Source organism: Liolophura sinensis, chromosome 8 (assembly GCF_032854445.1).
Source record: "Liolophura sinensis isolate JHLJ2023 chromosome 8, CUHK_Ljap_v2, whole genome shotgun sequence".
Lineage (NCBI taxonomy): Eukaryota > Metazoa > Mollusca > Polyplacophora > Chitonida > Chitonidae > Liolophura > Liolophura sinensis.
This window is the reverse complement of record NC_088302.1, coordinates 56,539,897-56,561,520: the sequence shown is the minus strand read 5'-3', so window position 1 is coordinate 56,561,520 and position 21,624 is coordinate 56,539,897. Positions and strand designations below refer to the sequence as shown.

The window sequence follows — 21,624 nt, the reverse complement described above, 5'->3', positions numbered from 1 at the left end:
GAATAACTCCTTTTTACAGATGAGTAAAAGATTACTGAAATAATGTTGCCAAATATTCCTTTCTTCTGATGAACATCAGGAAAAAATGGTGATGTGACGTCAGAGTTCCTTGATACTGTCAGTTTGGCTCATAAAGCCCACCATACTACTCAAGTATTAAAATGTCTTTCAACACTCTTAAAAAACTGTGAAAAAATAAGTGGAAGTAGTTTTACCCATAATTTTCAGTTGTTTGTACGATGAACCTTCTTCACATTTTAACATTCTTTTACTTTAAAAGAAAAAAAACATCTTACTGCCACATCCCTCATTTTGAGACTAAATTACCTTTGTATAAACTGAATATATTCAGGAGTTCCATACTGGACATCATGGCTCAAAGATGCCATTTATACAGGTATGATCCACAAAGATTATCACAACACAACACAAGGCTGTTCAATCATATAATAATAAAATGCAATTTTTGTAAATCAATATTTCACAAAAAGCTGTTAATATCTTTGACTGTAATACCACTGACAACTGACAACAGATACCTTCAATATACTAAAAATCTTCTGACATGCAACTGCTTTCTGTTATTTGAATTCTTCATTTGTATTCCAAACGTATTTATCTACACACTGTGAGATCTATTCTTGACATTGCTTTCAACTGTGCTGACATGAACCTTTTGATTTTGGATATCCTGATGTTGTAGCCGAATTCATATCATCAACATCATAGAGATGTGACAGCCAGGAAGGCCAAGTTTTCATACACACTTCCACATTAAACAAACTACACCACAGACTTTTGGCCAAAAATTCATCAGTTTCACAAAACATTAGCTTTGTCATATGTGCTTGTTAACACTTGGTAATAAAGTTTTAATGAAAAAGTCTCTTGTAAAGCCTACTGAACATCAGATTTGATGGTATTTCTCAGGCTACAAGTAATATGTACAGCTTTCTATGCTGGTCTCCCAGCAACAGCCTTTGGTCCAAAATAACATTACACTGTTCCCACATCTTTACCATTTTATCTGTGTTTTCTGTCATGAGATTTCATCCACAGCTACTTACACATGTTTTGTGTGTGTTTATATCGGGCCAGTAGATTTCTACTCACAAACATCTGATATTAAACTATTCCATCACCTCTCATGTACTTAATAATATCCAAACGGCTTACACAATCTCACCAGACACAGATTGTCACTAAATACTGCAGCATTCCCTTCGTAATGCTATATTTTCAACACGGTTGTACATCACTGTTACATTCTCATAGGGTCCACACTAAAATACACTCGAAATGAAGCAAGCGAAATCTCATACATGTGTTTAACTGCTTTGGGATTACATATATGATAGTTTTCAACACTACAGGTTTTACCAGCGTTTAACTTTAATGACTATTTCAGTTTTCAACACTTACTGAAAGTGTCTTTACCAAAAGACACCAGACTTTTCACTATATGGTCTCCAGCCCAAACAATTGGAAATACAGATTTGTGTCCAAAATTTATACAAGGTGTCCATCCACTGCTCACCTGTGATGTATAGTAGAATCTCCACTTCCAATTCCAAAGTTCAAAGTTCACCTAATTCGGTATGTACATGCATTTTCAATGTAAAACAAAAAGGTCCATTTCTTGTTCAGAGTTCAAGTCCATTTAGTTCCTTGTACAGTGCACATGTGTCCTTTCAATATAAAAATAATTTTCTACTTCTTATCCCAAATAAAAAATTTTTGGCTCTTTGGCCAAAATTTAAAATTTCTGGCTTTGTTGCAACTAGTAGCCAGGGAGACACATACATGACAAACAGGAAGAACACTGCCTTATAAAACCCACGAGTTCAGACTACTAACAAAACAACATGTGCCATGATGGCTGTTCACAAACATGATTCATACACGTCCACTGGTGGATGTTTTTGTACATATATATATATATATATATATACACATTTTGTATGTGTGTATATATATATATATATATATATATATATATATATATATATATATAGACCAACATGTGGGCTTCTGTATAGGTCTACCATTATGTTTCTACCCAGACACAAGGGTCATCTGTGAGAAAAAGCCTGCACATAGCACTTAAAACCTACACTGAGGCTAAAGTCCCAGAACAGTTAGAATGCTCATAAGCTTTTGCTTTCCCCCTAAAACATCTCACACAGTGACATAGCTCAGTGATATGCACACATATATCACATGTATGCCACATTAGAGCAAGTATTTCAGTGGTGATCTACAGCCTTTAATGTAAACACAGATGAAAGTCAGTATGAAATGAAGCATACCCTTGTCCACGATGTTTGGGTTTCCACAGAATCCTATGATTAGCAGAAAGATTCAACTTCCCAGCTGTCTTATATAAAAATATAGATTTTTAATTTTTTACAATTTGGTTTCATTATTACTGGTGAGTGGCAATCACCATAGCAGTGTACTTGAATGTGTTGACGAATATACAGCTTATCATCAGGAAGTCTGTTAGCATTGTGAACATGGCGTTCTGTTGTCTGTCATCCATTAGACCATAGTACTTGAGGGGTTTTGGTCATTTGACTAAGCTGATGGACTCTCATATACAGTCCCGTCACCCGAATCTTCACATCCGCAGCTACACATACATGTACAAGGGAGAAGCTGGTTCCTCAGCCATGCCCTGGTCTCGTCGACTGTGGGTAGTTATCTGGACTGTCATGGTACTCAGATTCCAGGTCCTCATCTCGCCTGTGCGAGTCCGACCCCAGCAGAGTTTGCGTGTCGTCAAGCCGCCTAGGCAGCAGACTACCATTCACACTGGAACTCGACTGCTGGTCGTCTTTTCGAGCTTTCGGAAGATTTGCTAAAGACAGGTTTATGTCCTTGAAGCCATTGAGCAAAAAAATGCCAGCAATGATGGTGAGAAAACCACAGAGGTTTCCTACAATATCAAGCGCCTTCATCGTGTACCATTCTTTGAAGAGAATGAGGGAGGCTACCATCACAGAGGAGGTAAAGAACACGTAATAGATGGGTGTCACCACAGACGTGTTGAATATGTCTAAGGCCTTGTTGAGGTAGTTAAGTTGGATGAGAATACAGCTGATGACGACTAAGAGAAGCACCCAGGTCAGCCAGTTTGTCAGTTCACTGTGCCCACTAAACGTCTGTTTCAGTGCCACCCCCAGTCCCTTACAGCCCATCACAGTGAATGAGCCGAGGACAGAGCAGATTGTTACGTAGACCAGCACATTGCTGCTACCGTGATGAGGGGCCACGCAAAATATCAGCCCTATCGCGGAGACCACCACAAACAATCCAAACAGAATGAATGCTGAAACATTGAAAACATAATATTATAGCTTCACTATAGCCTCTGGGAGTCCTGCAGATCAAACACCTGAATCTCCAAGAGAAGACAACACTCGACCAAATGTATATATGTAGCAAAAGAGTATCGTGCCCTAAAAACCTACATTTTCATTATTCTGAATTTAGGTAAAATGGAAATCGATTTTTTGTATAATCCAAGAATGAACCCGTTTCTGCTGTGATGTCAAGCGATCACCGTTTTGAAATTTCTGCTACATGAGAATAGGGTATACGACACAACATCAAGTTTCCTGTTTTCTCTTGTACATCACTTCCAATGGCCTCATAAGGCCAGGCAAATTTTTACTGATGTTTCATCGAAAGAAAAAAACTATGTTCAATGTTGCAGGAGGGTATGAAAATAAAATGTGAAAACCAACTAATTTGTGGAAAATATAGACTATCAATACCTAACAATAACTTTTTCCGCTTGTAGACATATTTACATGATCGGAAGCCTTGAAAAGCAGGAAATTCACAAAACCATCAAAATTGGACATAATAAAAAGCCAGTAAAAAAAACAAAACAAAATTGGTGACAAAAACTGATTTATAGAGTTTCCGATCACTTGTCACTGATTTATACAGTTTCCAAGCGCTTGTCACTGATTTATACAGTTTCCCAGCACTTGTCACTGATTTACAGAAGTTCTGAGCACTTATCACTGATTTATACAGTTTCCCAGCACTTGTCACTGATTTACAGAAGTTCTGAGCACTTTTTACTGATTTATACAGTTTCCCAGCACTTGTCACTGATTTATACAGTTTCCCAGCACTTGTCAATGATTTATACAGTTTCCCAGCACTTGTCACTGATTTATACAGTTTCCCAGCACTTGTCAATGATTTATATAGTTTCCCAGCACTTGTCAATGATTTATACAGTTTCCCAGCACTTGTCACTGATTTATAGTTTCCCAGCACTTGTCAATGATTTATACAGTTTCCCAGCACTTGTCAATGATTTATACAGTTCCCAAGCACTTGTCAAGGATTTATACAGTTTCCCAGCACTTGTCAAGGATTTATACAGTTTCCCAGCACTTGTCACTGATTTATACAGTTTCCCAACACTTGTCAATGATTTATACATTTTCCCAGCACTTGTCAATGATTTATACAGTTTCCCAGCACTTGTCAATAATGTACACACATGAACGCTATATAATGCTGTTACCTGCTTCCTGTATCATGCTGAGTAGCTCCTCCATACTGGACACCTCCTGCTCTCTCGGGGAATGGATGACCATGACAGTAGAGCCTATGATGCACAACAAACAACCCATCTTACCCAGCAGGTTCAGTCTCTCCTTCAAGACACGAGAAGCCAGCATTGCACTGCAAAAAAAAAAAAAATCATTTTTTATTTCACCATTGTTTAACACCATACTCAACAGTGAGGCATAAGAAGAGTGTGATAGGAGAACAGTGAAGCATGATAACAATGAGGCATGAGAAAAGTGAGGCATGAGACGCATGATAACAGCGAGGCATGAGAAGAGTGAGGCATGACAACAGTGAGCCATGAGAACAGTGTGGCATGAGAACAGTGTGAAATGAGAACGTGACAGGAGAGCAGGGTGACATGGGAACAGTTTACATGAGAACTGTGACACGACAATAGTGTGTCCATTGGCAGGGTGCCTGGAGTAAAGCAAAACACACCATTGCGACAAAAAACCACAGCTGAACCAGAGATGTACTTTATCACTCCACCTCACTGTTCAGGTATGATAAAGGATCTTTCCTTTTGTCAAAAAGCACAGACACTTAAAAATAGACGCTGCTCAAGAAATCCTCAGCTTAAATATATTGGTCACAATGATGGGTGCAACACTGAGGGATACTACCTGTGCTTGCAGGGCAAATTTAATTCATGAGTTTTCTTCATGGTTACTTTGAGTCAGCAATAAACTCCACCTGTACATGTATTTTAAAGCTATATGTTTGTGTTAGTTAATTTTTCCTTGTTTCATTATTAATCACCATGACAAAGGAGCTGGATTTAAATGATTTTAATTGTTCACACTTAAAATAACACTTTGCTAAAGTGCATCGACAGAATGGGTAATGTCAGCCAGGTGTGCAAGGCAACATATGAATTTTTTTAAACTGAACAGAGGGAGGTCTGACCTAGGCCTGTGTCTGATGACCTGATAACCTGTAGTAGACAAAAGGTAAAAAACTGTCAATTTGGAACAGAACTTCTGAGTTTTGAAAGCCTTTCTGATGGTGATCTTTTAGACCAACATCTCTTCTGCACTTGAAGTGTTTGGACAAATGGGTTATTACCTGACAAGAACACTGAGAGCTCCAAGGGGGGTGACCAACGTAGCTGGGGCAAAGGCATAGGCGGTGAAGTTGGCAAACTCTCCAACAATCACTGCAAAGGGAGACAACCGAGTTATCAACAGTTGAAACTGTAACCAGATGTTGCATGCATTTTGTCCATATAATACCTCTTAAATCAAACTTTCAATCATTGTACACAGCACTTTATTTCATGAAATCTTTACTTGAGCTGTTTCGTGTGTAACCGTCTAACCAACTTACTCAGGATCATCCCGGCCCACCACAACCACTCTCGCAGATATCCATATCCACCAGCTCCTGTAACATCAAAGGCATTTCCATTCAGTTCCATTTTTTTATCTACCTTACAGTGTCTCTCTGATTTTCGTGTGTGGTGAAAATCCTATCCTTACTTTTGAGAGCAAAATAAAATTTGGATGTACATATCCCAAGCTCTCCACCATACATGTAACTCACCAGCTCGGGTTGACTGCTGTTTAGCAAGCTTTAGCAACCCTTTCTTCTTGAAGATAAAACTAGAGCCAATGAAGAGACTGGAGCTAACAGCTAACGATACACCAATGTAGAATTCCTTGGTACTGTTGCCATCTCCTGCCATGGTGGTGTTGGTGGTATTGGCCGCTTCACCCGGGACACCAGTTGTATTACTGACAATCATAGGGTAATGATCCACCTGCCAACAAACAGACGTAATGAACATACACATATGTGAAGTTCCCACAGAAAAATAATTCAAAAGAAATTTAGTGATGTAAGCTGCTGCCAAACTTTGTTCAATCTCCTAGTTCTGTTATACAGCAAAACAAGAGAACGATCTAATTCTCCTCTTTAACGACTTCTACTCGAACTCAGTGAATTGTGCAAAACCAACATTTGACTGCTAAAATAACTTTTACTTGTAATTTAAAAATAGTTAAAATTTAGAATTTATAATTCAATTAAGGCCTTTAGGCATTTTACAAACATTTTGTGGGAACACAACAACTGTAAATCTTCCAGTGTTAGAACATGCAGACTTGCCTTTCACAGCAACGTGGACAGACACATACCCAGCAGAGAGCCAGGAAGTGGAACACAACCCCATACAGTTAATTAATGTATACAGAACATGTACAGGTAGGTCAAGCCTAGCACCTGTCTTTATACTTGAACAGTGCATGTACCTCCAACACTGCCAGTGTACAGTGACTCCTAAACACACACTGTGTTCACTGTACTTTTTACACACTATACCTACAGTTCGTGTCTGGGAATAGCCACCAGTGAACTTCACAACCTTATGCTTCCAGTACACACCATTCAGAGTGAATTTCCTGTACCCGTGCTTGTACATGAATCCCTTCAATGTGGCTCTTGTTATATAGTGAAGTGTAGAACTGAGATCTGTTCCGGAATTCCCCAGATCACACATATACCTATCTTACATATACCTAGCCATACACAAACTAACCAGGATTTGTACAGCAGATGAACCATTAAACTCACGGAAGTGTAACTTTCACATCTTTAACATACAGATACTAGAAAATGTTGATAATTAACCGAGGGTAGCCAAACCATAATGAAGAGAAACCAACAACCTGTGAAATGAGTTTAAAACACAAGAATATACTAAACTGATGTATGACTTTGCATACATGTAAACTCATGTTAAAGCCGATATTCAAACATACATAACAAGGAATTCAGAGAATACTGGTAACTCCTCTGATTTAAGCAGTTCGCAAACCTGCATAATGTTAATGCCATGTGATATGTTGAAATATTGACCTCTAAACCAAAATAAAGTAGAATGATTGACACTGTCATACACAGATATTATTACCATAAGCACAAGGATTGCAGAGCAGTGACTTTGCATGTTATGGAGTAGCAAATCATTGCAGTGGTAAATCACACTGTGGGGAAGTTCACGTACCAATTTACCACAGAGGTCTTTGATATGCAAATCACGAACAGCATCTGACAATCCGTGTACTATCTGTGTACCACTGCAACCTTACCACTGGCCAAAAACCTAAACCAAACTAACACCGCCACCCACAACATCTGATCCCCCTCTCATAATGCTTCTCCTTACTTCATACAGGCCAGCTAAAAAGTCCATCTCTTCCTTTTTTTTTTAACTTTCACTGTACATGATATCTGTATGGATGAACAGATTCTTATTCACATCAAGGGACCTTAATGAAATGCATTGATGTGGGTTTTATTTCATAACATGACAAACTGGTCCAAGGCCATTATATTTCATAACATGACTAACTAGTCCAACGCCATTATATTTCATAACATGACTAACTGGTCCAAGGCCATTATATTTCATAACATGACTAACTGGTCCAACGCCATTATATTTCATAACATGACTAACTGGTCCAAGGCCATTATATTCCATAACATGACTAACTGGTCCAAGGCCATTATATTCCATAACATGACTAACTGGTCCAAGGCCATTATATCCCAGGACACTGACAAAAGATACCTGTCCACAACAGCACCACAGGCCAGGACACAGACAGAAGATACCTGTCCACAACAGCACCATAGGCCAGGACACTGACAGAAGATACCTGTCCACAACAGCACCATGGGCCAGCACACTGACAAAAGACACCTGTTCACAAAAGCACCATAGGCCAGCACACTGACAGAAGATACCTGTCCACAACACCACCATAGGCCAGGACACTGACAGGAGCTACCTGTTCACAACAGCACCATAGGCCAGCACACTGACAAAAGATACCTGTCCACGACACCACCATGGGCCAGGACACTGACAAAAGATACCTGTCCACAACAGCACCATAGGCCAGCACACTGACAGAAGATGCCTGTCCACAACAGCACCATAGGCCAGGACACTGACAGAAGATACCTGTCCACAACAGCACCATGGGCCAGAACACTGACAAAAGACACCTGTTCACAAAAGCACCATAGGCCAGCACACTGACAGAAGATACCTGTCCACAACACCACCATAGGCCAGGACACTGACAGAAGCTACCTGTTCACAACAGCACCATAGGCCAGCACACTGACAAAAGATACCTGTCCACGACACCACCATAGGCCAGGACACTGACAAAAGATACCTGTCCACAACAGCACCATAGGCCAGGACACTGACAGAAGATGCCTGTCCACAACAGCACCATAGGCCAGGACACTGACAGAAGATACCTGTCCACAACACCACCATAGGTCAGCACACTGAAAGAAGCTACCTGTCTACAACACCACCATAGGCCAGAACACTGACAGAAGCTACCTGTCTACAACAGCACCACAGGCCAGCACACTGACAAAAGATACCTGTCCACAACAGCACCACAGGTCAGGACACTGACAGAAGATACCTGTTCACAAAAGCACCATAGGCCAGCACACTGACAGAAGATACTTGTCCACAACAGCACCATAGGCCAGGGCACTGACAGAAGATACCTGTCCACAACAGCACCATAGGCCAGGACACTGACAGAAGATAGGGGCCTACCTGTCCACAACACCACCATGGGCCAGGACACTGACAGAAGATACCTGTCCACAACAGCACCATAGGCCAGCACACTGACAGAAGCTACCTGTTCACAACAGCACCATAGGCCAGCACAATGACAAAAAATACCTGTCCACGACACCGCCACAGGCCAGCACACTGACAGAAGATACCTGTCCACAACAGCACCATGGGCCAGGACACTGACAAAAGACACCTGTTCACAAAAGCACCACAGGCCAGCACACTGACAGAAGATACCTGTCCACAACACCACCATAGGCCAGGACACTGACAGAAGCTACCTGTCCACAACAGCACCATTGGCCAGGACACTGACAAAAAAGATACCTGTCCACAACAGCACCATAGGCCAGCACAATGACAAAAGATACCTGTCCACAACAGCACCATAGGCCAGCACACTGACAAAAAATACCTGTCCACAACAGCACCATGGGTCAGGCCACTGACAGAAGCTACCTCTCCACAACAGCACCATAGGCCAGCACAATGACAAAAGATACCTGTGTACAACAGCACCATAGGCCAGGACACTGATAGAAGATACCTGTCCACAACAGCACCATAGGCCAGCACACTGACAGAAGATACAGTACCTGTCCACAACAGCACCATAGGCCAGGACACTGACAAAAGATACCTGTCTACAACAGCACCACAGGCCAGCACACTGACAAAAGATACCTGTCCACAACAGCGCCACAGGCCAGGACACTGACAGAAGATACCTGTTCACGACAGCACCATAGGCCAGGACACTGACAGAAGATACCTGTCCACGACAGCACCATAGGCCAGGACACTGACAGAAGATACCTGTTCACAACAACACCATAGGCCAGGACACTGACAGAAGATACCTGTTCACGACAGCACCATAGGCCAGGACACTGACAGAAGATACCTGTCAACGGCAGCACCACAGGCCAGGACACTGACAGAAGATACCTGTTCACAACAGCACCATAGGCCAGGACACTGACAGAAGATACCTGTCCACGACAGCACCATAGGCCAGGACACTGACAAAAGATACCTGTTCACGACAGCACCATAGGTCAGGACACAGACAAAAGATACCTGTTCACGACAGCACCATGGGCCAGGACACTGACAGAAGATACCTGTCCACAACAGCACCATAGGCCAGCACACTGACAGAAGATGCCTGTCCACAACAGCACCATGGGCCAGGACACTGACAGAAGATGCCTGTCCACAACAGCACCATAGGCCAGGACACTGACAGAAGATACCTGTTCACGACAGCACCATGGGCCAGCACACTGACAGAAGATACCTGTCCACGACAGCACCATAGGCCAGCACACTGACAGAAGACACCTGTTCACGACACCACCATAGGCCAGGACACTGACAGAAGATACATGTACCTGTCCACGACAACACCATAGGTCAGGACACTGACAAAAGATACCTGTCCACGGCAGCACCATAGGCCAGGACACTGACAGAAGATACCTGTTCACGACAGCACCATGGGCCAGCACACTGACAAAAGATACCTGTCCACGACAGCAACATAGGCCAGGACACTGACAGAAGATACCTGTTCACGACAGCACCATACGCCAGGACACTGACAGAAGATACCTGTTCACGACAACACCATAGGCATTAAGTCATCATCAATCATTCATTCATCCTGTATATCAGCAATCTGGTTTTTTTCATTGAAAAAGAAATTTATATTGTTACAAGAATATATTATAAGATCTGACTGTGACTTTCATCTCATTTATTCAAGAGCAGTGACAATTTTGCCAGGGTTGACTGCACAACATTTAAAACGACCAGCCCATAAACAATGCACATGTGTCCTGTAATGGTTCTGAAAAAAAACACTGCCAATGGTCATGCACAAGCTTATTCACGATATCACCATTACTTAGAGGTACACTTCAATGTCCAGCTGCAATGTTTATACAGCATTGAAAAAATACCTATTTTACACTGTACACAAGAATATTTCACTTAAATATGACGATGGCCAGAATTATGTTTGGAGGAACCTATGCTGCTGGGAGGTATGGCAGTTACATGTAATTGGTGAGGTACACCTGTGCTAACTGAGCACGACCATTACTCCCCAATGGGCATGAATGTAATCATACATCACATGTCAGGTGCTGGGCAGCTAACACACGAGTACCTCTCCAATCAGCATGGATACAATCACACACCACTGGTCAAGTAGTGATCTGCTAGCATGAGAGAACCTCACCAAATACCTGCCATACTCTCCAATCAGCATGGATACAATCACACACCACTGGTCAAGTAGTGATCAGCTAGCATGAGAGAACCTCACCAAATACCTGCCATACTCCACAATCAGTATGAATGCAGTCACTTCACTGGTCAGGTAGTGGTCAGTTAGCACAGGTGTACATGTACCTCACCAAATACATGTACCTGCCATACTCCTCAATTAGCACAGCCACATCACTGGTCAGGTAGTGGTCAGTTAGCATGAATACCTCACCAAATACCTGCCATACTCTCCAATCAGCATGGATACAATCATATCACTGGTCAGGTAGCCATCAGTTAGCAAAATTGTGCAGAATACAGGTAAAAGTAACAACTGTGATGTGTTGACTGTTAGGAATCAAGGTATTTATGGGTTGTCAAATATCAGTAACAAGATTAATTAGGGGAAGATTATTACCAAACCCTGAGACCCAGAACTAATGACAGGTGAGACTACGAGGAGATCAATACAACCATAAAGCAGGTACATGTAAACCGGCAATTTCCATTCAGCTGTACATAATAGGCATTAAAGACTTAATGTGTATAACACCTGTTCTGTTACAAATATGAGCACATTTGATAATCTGTATACACATAAGAAGATAAACTTACAGAGGCCAAGTTGAATGTTACCAGACTATGAATTATGTTTATTTACTTACTTATTTATTTTAATGGTGTTTTACACGGTTTCCACCCAGCATAATGCTGGCTGCCTTCGTATAAGTGAAATATTCTTGAGTACGGCGTAAAACATCAATCAAATAAATAAATAATGGCATTTTAAGCTGTTGTCAAAAATATTTTACTCTGACATACGATGGCTGAGGACATTATGCTGGCAACAAACCTGCAGAAAAAATGCAGTAATACAACAAATCATGCAGTGTTAGCAAACACCATTCATGTACACATTATATATATATATATATATATATATATATATATATACACAATGGCGTATGTACATACTACATACATACTACATATATACATGTACACTTACCCTAAATATACATGTCACAGGGGGAAACAAAGACCATACTTGGACCAGAACAGAACTTGGAACAGGACAGGATTATTATCATGTGACAACATGTATACAGACATGGCCAAGGTTAGAGAATTATAAAGATACATACACATGTGTAGCATGATGCTGATGAGCACTAGCTGTGTGCAGTTACATTATATAGTCAAAAGTGCATGTACATACTGTTCACTACATGTGTGCATGTAGATGATGTACTGTGTGCAGGTCGATGATGTGAAGTGTGCATGTAGATGATATGCTGTTTGTATGTACAGATGATGTACAGTGTGTATGTACAGATGATGTACAGTGTGTATGTACAGATGATGTACTGTGTGCAGGTAGATGATATGCTGTGTGCAGGTAGATGATATGCTGTTTGTATGTACAGATGATGTACTGTGTGCATGTAGATGATATGCTGTTTGTATGTACAGATGATGTACCTGTGTGCATGTAGATGATATGCTGTTTGTATGTACAGATGATGTACTGTGGTGCATGTAGATGATATGCTGTTTGTATGTACAGATGATGTACTGTGTGCATGTAGATGATATGCTGTTTGTATGTACAGAATGTGATGTGTGCACGTAGATGATGTGATGTGTGCACGTTACATGATGTGCTGTGTGCACGTACATGATGTGATGTGTGCATGTAGATGATGAGATGTGTGCACATAGATGATGTGATGTGTGCATGTACATGATGTGATGTGTGCACGTAGATGATGTGATGTGTACATGTAGATGATGAGATGTGTGGCACATAGATGATGTGATGTGTGCATGTACATGATGTGATGTGTTGCACGTACATGATGTGATGTGTGCATGTAGATGATGTGATGTGTGCACATAGATGATGTGATGTGTGCATGTAGATGATGTGATGTGTGCACGTAGATGATGTGATGTGTGCAGGTAGATGATGTGATGTGTGCATGTAGATGATGAGATGTGTGCACATAGATGATGTGATGTGTGCACGTAGATGATGTGATGTGTGCATGTAGATGATGTGATGTGTTGCATGTAGATGATGTGATGTGTACACGTAGATGATGTGCTGTGTGCATGTAGATTGATGTGATGTGTGCACGTAGATGATGTGCTGTGTGCATGTAGAAAATAATCTGCATGCATGTATACTGACAAGGCTATACATTTTCATGTAGAGTTGTGAACAGCTTCAAGTTGTCCAAATACACAGCACTGAGTGCAGCTACATGTAGGAATGCTAGTGCATGTGCATATATTATGAGTATACCGTGTACCAAGTACATACATGGACGTGAACAAGAAACAAAATACTTCTGATATAAACTGTAAAAAAACATGCATTACTGAAAAAAGCAGGCTGCTGAAACAGGTTTTTGAACTTTACACACTGTTTTTTTTTTAACACAAATTAACAAAGTAGGTAAGGACACATATGGCCATAAAGAGATAAAAATTTCTTTGTATTAGTTGAACATCTGACAGAATCTTTCCACAGAGAGCCTAAAGTCTCCCAGATGTTTATAACCTGTCATCGTGCGTGTAGTTGTAGTTACATTCTAACCTAGTAGTACAACACTTCCACACTAAACACTCAGTAAGGGAGCAATCTGAAAATTTACCTTGAAAAATCTTCCTGGCTTTGTTTTAAGAATTGTACTTGATGTACATATAATTGGTATTACCAGTATTCCAAGATTAAACATAGCTACAGGCAAATACGCAGACAAAGGTGTAGTCCAAATACTCAGATGACTATTTGGGTGTGCGGGTTTTGCCATGAGTCTGTCTCCCAGCACTCCTACATGCATATGAGAGGCCTGCCTGGGTTAGGCTGTCTGCAGGCTAAATGGCCACACAAAAAGCAATCTCTCTCTGGCTTGAAACACAATAAGCTACATTCATGCCAATATTTCTCTTCCAACAAGCAGTCTTTTCAAAGTCAGACACCCACCTGACTCATCATTATTGTGCTGCAAATCTGAACAAGACCATTTCACTAGTGCGTTTCTGCCAGCCACTTTAGTGACACACATGTAGTACACATATGACCACTCCAATTTTGCTGTCGAAGTTCACAACAATCATTGGCCATGTGAACAAGTGAGTTCAGGAAGAGCATTGGTGCAAATGGGAAATGATGTAGCACTGCGTGTGCATGGGTGCAGTGTGTGGTGCTCAGCACGATAAGTATATTTATGATGATATTTTCATCTTTCCACATCAGACAGCAGCAGACAGATTTTGTATAGGAGTGTTTTTCCAATCCTGAGGATGACCCTTCTCCCATCGATACAAATCGTCTTAGCATCTGTATCTGGAACTAAGGCAGACACATTCTGAGTGGGGGAGAGGACGAGAGAAAATGAAAATATGTGTGCACTTGACAGTCAAGTAGATGATGATATACAAGAAGAAGACCAAGTTTCCCAAGAATAAAGCTATTTCCATGTGAGTTATATACATGTACATGTACATCCACTGACCCTTCCACCAGGCTGTAAGACGAGTGTGATCTTACCTTGGTTGAAGCCTTAACTGAGTGAACATCTGTGAGATAGCGCCTGCACCTGTGGGTGCCATGACAGTGGTCACTGTAGTGTCAAGGCGTAGCTGCAGGTAAGTATACACTATACAGCCTACTAACACTACTGCAAACCACTAGCACCTGTCTATTACTGGCAGAACAACAGCGGGCAGCCTTCTAAAAGCAAAGTTAAAAGTAAAGGTGTTTAATATCACATGCAAACACATACATGTTCTAGTCACACAATGCCAAGTGAATTTTAATTTGGCATAACTAGATACATGTATGTACACGGTTTTGTCTCCAGCTTGGGGTCTACTTCTTCTAGTGAGGCACTACACAGTAAATACATTAAAACCTGTAAATCTTACAGGGGCCTTGGGCATGTAGAGCTTTTGAAGTGTCAAATGTCACCAGCTGTCATCCTAAATGGTTAGGTTTTACTCAGGTGACATTAATACAGTGTATCTAAGTAGAGTAGAGGACCATAAAGTTGCACATGTTGCCAGATTCTGAGAGTCTTACTGCTGTTTTTGAGGTTTGTTTTGAGGGTTGGATGATAAAAAAAGCACCAAAAGTCATATTTTAAAACATTCATTGACTTTTAAAAAGCAATTGTTTCTTGGAAATTTTAGTGTCATTTGCCACATATGTATACATGTATATGTAATATATATAAACTGACTTGTACATGTAACAGGTAACAGGTACATGTGACTGAGTAATCTGCACTACGGTATAATTCTGGGCATATTTGCTACTGGAAACCCGGGTTAGATCAATACAGGTTTTTTTTTTTAAAACACGAACAGGTCCTGTTTATATAGCATATAACAGTAACACATGATATTTGATTATCTGTTTGATAGATGCCTCACTGTCCCATTAAGAATGAATGCACTGTACAATTACACTCATATACATGTACATGGCACATTCAAGGTGTAAAGGTAACCATGTACATATGTGTGGGAAGATCTGCATATCCCAGGTATTGACCCCTAACTAAAGGTACCTACCAGATAAATTCTAGCTTAAAGGAGCACTACAACACTTTCAATTTCTGCTAAAGTTGTTATCAGCAAGCTTCTCCTGTTATTATATTTGTAAGATTGTGGCAGTTTTTTTTTGAGAAAATAATTCAATTTTAAAAGTATCTTTAATATACATCAGTACAATAGGGCCACCCAGAATAACTCCTTTTAAGATCACTACTCTGTTTAAAAGGTATGAATGCATGCTTGGAGTTTAACAATGTATTTAACAATTTTCCAGTCGAAAGACGAACAATATTGTGTCTTCTTGTGGCAGGGTGAGTCCAAGCTGCTGAAGTGCTACTGCCACTAAAGCATCATGCTGAAGACGCCAAACACAACACCCCTCCCAGTCACATTATTCTGACACCGGGCCAACCAGTCAGGTTTACTCTAATCTCTCACTGCTGAAAGCCAAGCGAGGCAGCAGCAAGTACCATTTTTAAAGTCTTTGGTAAGACCCGACCTGGGTTTGATAAAGGCGTGTTTATAGGAGTAAGCTGTGGTTGGGTGGTGAGAAAATTGCTAAGTTTGCAAACTTTCTGAGTCAAAACAGCATGAGCTGGTTGAAGATTTTAATTTTGTAAACCTACATGTACTTGGAATGCCCGTGATAAATGTTTTATATTTTTTTTAAATCCAATAATTTAAAAAACCTGGCTCTAATAAAATAGAAGACAGCTTCGTCAAACTCAAATATATACATATATAGTCTATAATGAACTGAAACACAATGGCTTCATTTAAGATCTCTCGAAATCTCTGCGACTCACCAAGGGTGATATTGTTTTTTCTTACATTTTGTTGACATAACCTACATGTACATAGTGCATGCTTTAATAGGTGAGGTCCCACTTCTCGTAGTTTCTCAAAAACTAATATCGCATTAAGCCACAGTTGCTGTTGTGTAACAAGGGAGGTAATTTGGGGAAGACATGATCCCAATTTAACTTGTTTGTCGCTAATCTCTCTTGTTTTATTTTTTAAGAACTTTGTATCATTATCTGCAAATACTAACACATACCCTCAAGGGACAATCATAGTACAGCATAGGTCCCACAATTACAGCCCACGTACTAACATGTACCCTCTAGGGACAACCATAGTACAGCATAGGTCCCACTGTTACAGCCCACATACTAACACGTACCCTCTAGGGACAATCAAAGTACAGCATAGGTCCCACTGTCACAGCCCACATACTAACACGTACCCTCTAGGGACAATCATAGTACAGCATAGGTCCCACAATTACAGCCCACATTCTAACACGTACCCTCTAGGGAGAACCATAGTACAGCATAGGACCCACTGTCACAGTCCACATACTAACACATACCCTATAGGGACAACCATAGTACAGAATAGGCCCCACTGTCACAGCCCACATACTAACACGTACCCTCTAGGGAGAACCATAGTACAGCATAGGACCCACTGTCACAGTCCACATACTAACACATACCCTCTAGGGACAACCATAGTACAGAATAGGCCCCACTGTCACAGCCCACATACTAACACGTACCCTCTAGGGACAACCATAGTACAGCATAAGTCCCACAATTACAGCCCACATACTAACACGTACCCTCTAGGGAGAACCATAGTACAGCATAGGCCCCACTGTCACAGCCCACATACTAACACGTACCCTCTCGGGACAACCATAGTACAGCATACATGTAGGTCCCACAAGTACAGCCCACATACTAACACGTACCCTCTAGGGAGAACCATAGTACAGCATAGGTCCCACAATTACAGCCCACATACTAACACGTACCCTCTAGGGAGAACCATAGTACAGCATAGGCCCCACTGTCACAGCCCACATACTAACACGTACCCTCTAGGGACAATCAAAGTACAGCATAGGTCCCACTGTTCATATATCCCTAGTTTTAACAACTTCTGTCAAATACCTTGTTTTCCATGACACCATACTGTTCATATTTTCCCTGCAGATAGTGTGACTGAAGTTCAGAAACAGAGACTGTATCCTGTGTGATTTGGACCCAGTGTTATCCTACATCATTACCAGGTGAGATAGGGTTACCTGGTTATCATTCAACTGAACTCTGCACAATGTGCCCAGAGCACCAGATGGCTAAGCTAAACATGTCTGGGTACTAACATGTGCCTACTAGCGTTGTCACACACTGAGCATACATGTACCTACATGCTACAACTGCCTTGCTAATTAGACAACCTTTCCTTAATTTAATAATCCTTTACAGTGTATAATAGTGATTCACAGCAGTGTGAGTGAGTGAGTGCTGGGGGTTTAACGTCATACTCAACAATTTTTCAGCCATATGGCGACGACACAGCAGTGTCCATTCATTGATATCATCCTGACTTTAAAAACTGACCACTTCAAAATGACACATTTTAAACATTTTAACACATTCTTACATTTTTTTAAATGCTTTGGAGCCTGTCCAACTTTTCCAATCATGTAGCAAAAAGGCTGGTTGAATTGCCTAAGGGGAGTTGACCAATCTCCAGTTGTTTGTGATCCAACCCAAAACTGTACTAATCCCCATCAATACAGTAGTACTGATATCAATACAATAAATCATATGTAATCTCACATCTGAGATTATTTAAATTTTCAAATCAAAAAGTTATTATTTCTATCACTTGTGCAGCCAAACAAGAAAGTGTCATTGTTTTAGGACTGGCCTGCGTCCTCGTCCAAAAACATTGGACACTTTCTTTTTTTACTGCAGTTATCACCGAATATACGCAGTGAATGACTTCATCTTCTTTTTAAGTAGAATTTTGCCATTGTTTTTCGTTGTTTATACTTTGTAGTTGCTAAGTGTAACTAGATCTGTCAGAGGAGGTAAGTAATTTGCCCTTAAGTTAAACATGTACATATAGACCGCACGGCTTCATGTTGATGACGTAATATAATTTGTTTTCATACGTTTAAACTGTGTGCCATGCCAATCTATCCTAACTGCGGTTGGAACAACTCTTCTGAGCGCTATGATGTTACGCTTTAACAACAGTGTTTAGTTGCGTGAAAAAATTCACTGCATGTACATGATATATGCAGTTCACGTCTCTATTCTCTGTGTCGTTGACATTTGGCAGATGTGTTAGAATACATGATACAAGTAGCTAAGGGTAGAAATTGCAAATATGCATCAGAGTGCATAATATGTATGCATAAAACATAGCAAATTTAAATTTCTGCAAAGAATTTTAACAAAATCTGATATGCCACATTTATTTCATACAAATGTGCCCATTTTGCTTTCCTATAAGGTTGCAATACAGGCAGTTAGCAGTAAGCGGAAGCAGGGGGAGTACAAGGTCATGCTTGTGAGACAAGATATTCTTCCATGGATATTATAAAGAATCAATCTTCTTCTATGCATGTATGAACAGCAAATGATTTCTTCACCACACAAATGTATGAGTTAACGTTTCGAGAGTTGACCGTGTAACATTTTGGTGACATCCCCTTATGTCATGTTGTCCCTTTACGACAATCGAAGACTAAGCAGTGCAATTTAAAATATACACAATAATCAATATTATCTGTAATCGAAAGCTTTCTTAAGATATAGTTCAGAGGATATGAAGGTATTTCAGTAAATTAAAGTGAGTATTTGTGGATAAGTTGCTAACTTGACATTGTATATGCAAGTCCATGTCAAAATGCACTGATTAGTCTTTAAGTTCATGTTGTGTATGGAAATTGATAATGTCATAGCACTCATGGACATCACCACAATGTTGTAACATGAAATTTTGACATTCCTGTATTTTAAAACTGCGATGATTAAAACTATGTGTTTAATACACAGGACTCCATTTCAGTTCATACTGAACAGTCATTCATCAATATTTCCCCTTTGCTACTTTATCACAAACAACGGTGTACAATTCTGACAGTTTTAAGATGTTATATACTTGCCATCTGTTCAACAGATCTGGGCAAAATAGTTAATACTCACAACATGAACAGGCTACATGTGGATGGAGACATACATGTATCTCTCTTGTAGTTACCTAGCAGGTGCATGTTAAATATACCTCACACCAGGCCAGATAGAGCAAAAGCATAAAGTACATGATTGCACATGAACAGAAAGGACAGCTATAAACTTCTTCTGAAGTCTATACACATTTATATGAGATGGACACAGTATTAATGTACTACTGCTTAGCCTTGCATGTCTCATTACCCTGTTCTCTACAGTACAAATGGATTGCTAGTGCGATCCATCAATATTCTCTTTAAGCTAGTACATGTAGTAGTCAAGTCACCAAATGAAATTCACACCTGCCCAAGCTATGAGAAAGCTATACTGGTGATAAGTCTGTCCTCATCTTACCCTGGACCAACATCACAGATCCTCCAACAAAACACATCTCCTAAATTCCCAACAGACCACTTTACAATCTAACATATGAAGTGAGTCAGGAGCTTAAGGAAAATTAACAGCATGACCTCTTTTATTCCCCAATATCTATGTTACAGTTCCATTCAGAAGCAACACCTGTAAAAATTCCCACACCTGCAGTACGGTACAGAAAACGAAAGACCTCTAACTGCCAACCGTGAATCTCTGACCTAAAACTCAAGACAAGGTGGGTGTGCAAAGAGAGCCACGCCCTAGACGAATGGAATGGGTATATAGCCTAATGAATGCATACCAATGATACAATGCCTAACAGAGGTCAACTCTTAAAACCCAAGGTATCTTACCTATCAGCAGTTAAAGCCTTTGCAGGGTTTCCTACATGTACCTGAGCTTTTCCCAACAGGCAATCCCTAGCCAAGGGGATCACACTTTTGTTGGACAAATTCCAACTAGCTCTTGTGACGACCATACTGACCATTTCTGGTCCACCAGCCAGTAAAACTTTAAGCTGACTACCATATTTAAAATTTATTGCCTTTGCATCCATCAGCAGAGAGCAGAGTGAACTGTTTTTCACAACATGGATGTTTTATTTAAGTGTCATGCACAGCGGATGATGCTTATCTCTCAAGAACAGGCATAAGCATGGCAAAAATGCAGCTTAGCAAAACGTCTCCATTGTGGATAATAAGCATGTAAAGCTGTGCGAAGTTATCTGCATTTTCGTCCAATTACTTTAAACATCAGGGTTCAGGGCATTGTCCTTGTCCTGATGCATATTTCCAGGATTGGATAGACTTGCAGCATGACACCTGGCTTATCACAGCACCTCTTCTAAGTTCTTCTCGAAAATTCGGACTAAATTCATCCCACCTTAGTTCATCAGGTTATGCTGCTGTTGTTGTTGTTGTACTCAGGCAAGTTGACACTTGTACACCTGCCGTCGACGTTTGATGTCATGATACATTTACTTACCGTGTTCCAGTCTGGTTCGGAGATATCATGTCCGACTTTTGTCACCATGTACCTCAAGTATCCACAAATTTCTAAGCCGTATGAATTCGTTTCTTCTACAACTTATCTGCGAGGAAGTTGATCACTCACAGGTGAAAGTAAAAAGTAAATGCCGATACATAGGTATGACGT

At 40.6% G+C, this 21,624-nt stretch overlaps 1 protein-coding gene across 1 annotated transcript; it reads right to left on the bottom strand.

Annotated features, from left to right (window-relative positions):
* Positions 1-2,029: 2,029 nt before the first annotated feature.
* Positions 2,030-21,578, bottom strand: LOC135473176 (magnesium transporter NIPA2-like). The gene is made up of 6 exons (XM_064753018.1): positions 21,454-21,578; positions 6,142-6,358; positions 5,926-5,982; positions 5,665-5,755; positions 4,550-4,710; positions 2,030-3,331 (listed from the first exon to the last, which is right to left on the bottom strand). Exons 1-6 carry the CDS (start codon positions 21,499-21,501, stop codon positions 2,667-2,669), a joined length of 1,239 nt encoding a protein of 412 aa, XP_064609088.1. The 5' UTR covers positions 21,502-21,578; the 3' UTR covers positions 2,030-2,666.
* Positions 21,579-21,624: the final 46 nt, after the last annotated feature.

Excerpts from the sequence above, each read along its gene's own strand:
- LOC135473176 (XM_064753018.1), bottom strand. The coding sequence starts at position 21,501 with ATGGTGACAAAAGTCGGACATGATATCTCCGAACCAGACTGGAACACG. Across the intron at positions 6,359-21,453 it reads CCGAACCAGACTGGAACACG|GTGGATCATTACCCTATGAT; the intron begins GTAAGTAAATGT and ends GTTTGTTGGCAG. Across the intron at positions 5,983-6,141 it reads ACAGCAGTCAACCCGAGCTG|GAGCTGGTGGATATGGATAT; the intron begins GTGAGTTACATG and ends TTGATGTTACAG.